This window comes from Nomascus leucogenys, chromosome 22a (genome assembly GCF_006542625.1).
Source record: "Nomascus leucogenys isolate Asia chromosome 22a, Asia_NLE_v1, whole genome shotgun sequence".
NCBI lineage: Eukaryota > Metazoa > Chordata > Mammalia > Primates > Hylobatidae > Nomascus > Nomascus leucogenys.
The window spans coordinates 119,665,013-119,670,311 of NC_044402.1; the positions used below are offsets into that span (position 1 = coordinate 119,665,013).

General features: G+C 58.1%; 1 protein-coding gene across 1 annotated transcript; it reads right to left on the reverse strand.

The window, feature by feature from the left end:
* Window positions 1-955: 955 nt before the first annotated feature.
* CRYBA2 (crystallin beta A2) lies at window positions 956-4,178 on the reverse strand. The gene is made up of 5 exons (XM_012509603.2): window positions 4,137-4,178; window positions 3,782-3,946; window positions 2,869-3,010; window positions 1,619-1,761; window positions 956-1,165 (listed from the first exon to the last, which is right to left on the reverse strand). The coding sequence occupies exons 2-5, from the start codon at window positions 3,940-3,942 to the stop codon at window positions 1,018-1,020; spliced, it is 594 nt and encodes a 197-aa protein (XP_012365057.2). The 5' UTR covers window positions 3,943-3,946; window positions 4,137-4,178; the 3' UTR covers window positions 956-1,017.
* Between the last annotated feature and the right edge of the window lie 1,121 nt (window positions 4,179-5,299).

Here is a 5,299-nt window from a genome sequence, read left to right on the forward strand (position 1 = left end):
TGCTGGAGTTCAACACCACTGCAAGGGATTGTCATTGTTCAAAGTGTCTGGTGTCTGGGCTCAGAGGGTGGAAGTCTCCCCTTCAAAGGCCCTGGTAAGCAGTGGGGTTTCCCACTAACTCCCCTCCTGCGAATGGAGGAAAGAGGACAACGGCAGGAGGCTCAGGCTTCCCTGACTAGGCAGGGAACTGGGCCAAGATAAAGGTTGAAAATGCTCTGGGGTTACAGAGGAAGCCCAGAACTTCAGCGCATGGTAAGGAAGTTCTGCCCTGCATGATGGTACCTGGGCCAGGGGATGTGTGGAAGCTGCAATCCAGCTATGAGCCCTGCTGTGGGGGTGTGTCCACTCCACCCACAAGATAGCAAAGGTGCCATCTGAGCTAGCAGTACCCTGGGCCCATAGTGGTGGACCTTACCAAGGAGAGGTTCGGGACTGGTGCCATTTAACAGAATTGCTAAGGTTTTTTTTTTTTTTTCTTTTTTTTCGGAGTCTTGCTCTGTCGCCAGGCTGGAGTGCAGTGGCACGATCTCGGCTCTTGGCTCACTGCAGCCTCCGCCTCCCAAGTTCAAGCAATTCTCCTGCCTCAGCCTCCCAAGTAGCTGGGATTACAGGTGTGCACCACCACACCCAGCTAATTTTCGTATTTTTAGTAGAGATGGGGTTTCACCATGTTGACCAGGATGGTCTCAATCTCTTGACCTTGTGATCCACCTGCCTCAGCCTCCCAAAGTGCTGGGATTACAGGAATGAGCCACCGCGCCCAGCCAGAATTGCTAAGATTTTTACCAGCACTTTGCTGTCAGCCCCACCAGAGCCTACCCACACACAACCTCGGCCAGCTTACTCTTGGTAGCCAAGGATTCTGGAGGCTGTGGGGAGGGTCAGCTTGGCAGGGAGGGACCTTCAGAAAGATGAGGATGGAGATCACAAAGCAAGACACCAAGGAGGCAAGAGGGGCAGGAATATTCAGGAACCTTTATTGAGTGTCCTCAGGGAAGGTGTCTGGGGCCATGGAGCCTAGTGCTGGACTCTCCGGATGGACTGCAGCTGCCCAGTGTGGGCCTGTGTGCCGAACTCACTGTAAGTATGGAACTCTCCGCTGTGCCGGTCCCGCTCCAACACATACTGGTAGCCTCGGTAGCCTGGGTACTGGTAGGCCACCCACCTAGGCCAGTGAGGGTACAGGGGTGGGGAGTAAGCTCTGCCCCCACCCCCACCCTATGTTCTCCACTAGCAGCCACCCTTTTGTAGCTCCCAACCCCCAGCTCCAAAATCATTGCTTCAACTTTCCCTACGTGGCTCTCTCCCTCCCTTGCCCACTGCTTCCAGTCTTCCTATCACCGTTTTCATCCAGTCTCCTATACCCACCCCCTATTGCCTCCATCCCTTCATGTTCTCCAGCCCTTCATCTGTGCCCATATTGTCTGCTGCCCCCCATTCTCCTAGGACCTCCTCATTTCCTCCCTTCCAGTCTGACTCCATCATCTCACCTCCCCTTGCCCCCAGGTCCCCAATATCTCTCTTAGCGCCCTCCCCACATCGCTTTTCTCCACCCTCTTCCTTGGTCCCCATTGCTTCCCTGCTCTTCTGTCTCCCTGGTTCCAGTTCCAGGACTCACGCTCCGGAGCTGACTTTGAGGGAACCCACATCCTTGCTGGCCCAGCCCATGGAGGGCAGGGATGGGTAGTCATCAACGAGGTCAAACTTGCAGCCTTGGAAGTTGTCCCCCTCAAACAGTGTCACACGGCTGTCATTGTGGTTCTGAGGCACAGGAAGGTCGGGAAAGAAAGGTCATCTTCCAAAGGGTTAACGGATACATCCTCTGCCTCACTTCCCCCACCCACTGCCCACACAAGCTGTGCAGCTGTCTAGGACCCACAGGCACTCCCAGAGCTCACCCCATCAGCTCCCTGGCATCTGGGAAATGGATCGCTCAGAAGTTCCCCCGAACCTGGCCCTTCCTGTGGCTTTGAGATAAGGAGGTCATTGGGGGGATAGGATTTCCAGAGACCCTTTCAGGTCAAGACTAAAGAGCATCTTGTGACATTGGGCCCATTTTGCAGGAGCAAAATCAGAGGTCCTTAGAGAAATCTGTCCCATTCACCAAGACAGTTCCCTGAGGGCCTCATTGACTAACTACCCAATCCCCTGTCCAGCCCCTCCACACAGCCTCTCACAGATTAGTGCCCAGCTAAGAGGTACTGGATGGCAGAATCAGAATAGACATATCAGGGCATCAATACTGATTGCATCTTGGCTCCGGCCTTCCCACTGCAGGGTTCTTGAGCCTCTTGGAACAGAAGAACTGGACTGGCCTGGGCTGGGTCTTCTGCTCTCCACTTCCCAGCCCTACCAGTAACCAGGTCGGCACAAATGGAAAATGAGGTCCTCTCTTTTGGTGTATTTGATTCATTACCAACACCCTCACACACACAATAACACACACACAAACCCACACTGAGACTGACTCTTTTCAGTGACCCTGGGCAAGCCACTTTGTCCCTTTGAGCCCCATTTCCACACCTGTGTATGGGGCTAACAGCAGCCACCCTGACCTCACATGGCTGTGTGACGACAGAGGCACTCACTCACACGTGCGGAAGATTGAATGTGGGGGAACCCTGGGCGCTCAGGACTGGGATGGCCTCAGCGCTGTCCGTGGTGATGATTTCTGGACTCCGGGCCTATGCCCACGATCCCGACTTTGTTGGAGACACCCTTCTGATCCTGAGAAATAATGCTACTACCACCCATCTCGGAGTTTGTTTACACACCCCCCATGCAGGGCTTGAACAGCCATTCTAGGCGCCATGGTGAGGCCAGAGCCTGGAGCTAGTAGGCAGAGGAAGAGAAGTGGGCTATGCTCACCGCGCAGAGCACTGGCCGGAAGGACAGCAGCTGGTTGCTGTTGTGGCTGCTGCTGCCACTCCAGGCGCTCCAGCGAGGATAGTCTCCCTTCTCCAGAATGAACTGCTGTCCCTGGAAGTCGGGGTACTCAAAGGCCACCCAACTGGAAAAGGAGAAGAGCTGGGAGGTATCTGCCCCAGCCACACCCTCTCTGCCTCCCCCTTGCTGGCCATGATTGAAAAGACTGAGAAGCACAATGTTTTTCTCCAACCCCAAACCCTTCCCCTGACACCCCCATTGTATGGCAATCCAGCCCCTCTCGGGACTAAAGGTCGCAAACCTGCTGCTCTATAGGGTTTGAGGCACCCAGGCTTCCCCCTCAAGGACCCCAGGTTGGGAAAGAGTTTTCCTGGTTATGAAGATCTCCCTACCAAATGCTCCTGCCTCAAGGGTTTAGGCCTTTGCATAGGGACACATTGGGGGACCCCTCCCGAATATCACAGCAGAAACTGGGACCTCAGCTGGGGCAGGGGTAGGGGGCAGCAGGGTGGGAAAAGCTGGGCTCTGGGAGACTAGGGTGGGGCCAGGGAAAGGGACTGGGTTTCTTTTGTTAAGCCAAGTGCAGAGCCTTCTAATTGTGCACAGAGAAAAACTTTGGGAAGGATATAAGTACACTAGAAACCCCTTCACGGTGGGGTCCCATAGGGACCCTCAAGGGGTCGCTTCTCGCCTGTGTCTCTTTAGCTAGCACAAAAATACACACTTTCCCATGATTTATCTTGTCATGGGTGGGGAATTTTGGGGAGGCTATGGGGTTTCCCATGTTGGCAGGTCTCTCCAGGGCTCACAGGACAGGCGGCTGAGGCTCTGAGCCTGGGCCGGTGGAGCCCAGCACCCCTCAACCCAGCCCAGCCGCGGCCAGGCAATCACTCACACGCCGTTTTCCACCTTGACCGAGCGCACCCTGGGCAGGCCTCCGCGCTCGCAGACGTTCGCACAGTCGCTCAGCAGCCGACAGCGACGGCCCTGGAAGTCCTCCTCGTCCCAGAGCGTGAGGCTGGCGGGCGCCAGGCCCGGCGCGGGGGCGCTGCTCATGCGGCTGCGGACAGCAAGGGTGGAACCACGCGCTCAGCGTCTCAAGAGCCCGGTTTCGAGCCACAGCCTGCCCAACCTGGTTAGGGGTTGAAGAACCCGGGGGCTGGACCCGGCCTAGCTCTGGACCCAGCTGCCAGGGGCTCGCCTTCTTCCCGCGCTCCCCTCCCTTCCCCACCCCAGCAGCGGGCATTCACCGGGTGGGTGAGAACGGCACGCGAGGGAAATGGACGGGCTGCGAGGCTGCGCGCGGCCGGGTGGGCCGAGCTTTATACCCGGGCCTTGTCCCCCTGCCCGCACCCTTTCCGTCGGGGGTGGGGTCGCTGAGTCAGCAGGCAGGCTGCGATCCGCTCTGGTCTCCGCTGGGGAGCCGAGGCCTCTCCCGCAGCCGCCGCTGTGGCCCCAGCCCGCGGGGAAGACAACAGAAAGTGCTGAGGCGCGCACCCCGCGCCCGCCGCAGCCCAGGCTGACTCCGCGCTTTCTTTCTTTACAGCCTGAGCCAGGCAGGGCACGCCAGGCCTCGGGGCAGAACGCGCCCTCCCTGTCCCGGCCCTCAGGGATGAAGGGACCTGGCCTCCCGGGAGCCTCGGGCTAAGACTGCGCTGCTGACTCGCTGAGCGGAAGTTCTTCCCAGAGTCAAATCGCCAGCCTTCCTCGGACCTAGTCCAGGCCTCTCTTTTGGGCGATGCTAGGGCGGAGATAGAGAAGGCTCTGCCCAAAGGATTCGCTTCCTGTGCTCATTCCTCTTTTTCCTGGAGGATCGGTCCATCGCGGCCCCTTTCCTCCCAAGCGTGCGTTCCCAGATCCTGCGCCGCCTCCCCGGGGAGTCCTCGGGCCCGGGAAGGAGAGGAGGCGGTGGTCAGGACCCGCCACGCGGCGGCGCCGGGCGCTGGAAACGACCGCCCGAGGGCCGCGCGTTTACTCAGTGTTCAGGCGTAATAGCCACCCAGGGAGTGGCTCGCCGCGGGAGGTAGGAAGAATGTTGGGCTTTAGCTCGGCTCAACCCGTGCCGCTACGGGTCTCCCACAAAGCTCCAGGCTCTAAGGGTTCCAGCCCCGACGTCTGCCTGAGACTTAGCAGCTGAGGATGAAGCGCTTAGTTCAGGCCGAGCTCTCTGCTCAGGCTTTCGGGTGCGTGAACTCCATCAATTCGAACACTGACCTGTTAGGAAGATACTGTTATTGTCCTGCATTTTGCAGATGAAGAAGTGGAGGCCCAGAGTGCTTTGGAATGTGGTGCAGGGGTCACAGCTAAGAAATCTCCCAGGGCCGGGCGCAGTGGTTCAGGCCTGTGATCCCAGCACTTTGGGAGGCCCAGGTGGGAGGATCTCTTGAACCCAGGAATTTGAGACCAGCCTGGG

Excerpts from the sequence above, each read along its gene's own strand:
- CRYBA2 (XM_012509603.2), bottom strand. The coding sequence starts at position 3,942 with ATGAGCAGCGCCCCCGCGCCGGGCCTGGCGCCCGCCAGCCTCACGCTC. Across the intron at positions 3,011-3,781 it reads GTCAAGGTGGAAAACGGCGT|TTGGGTGGCCTTTGAGTACC; the intron begins GTGAGTGATTGC and ends CTCCTTTTCCAG. Across the intron at positions 1,166-1,618 it reads CTCAAAGTCAGCTCCGGAGC|GTGGGTGGCCTACCAGTACC; the intron begins GTGAGTCCTGGA and ends TCACTGGCCTAG.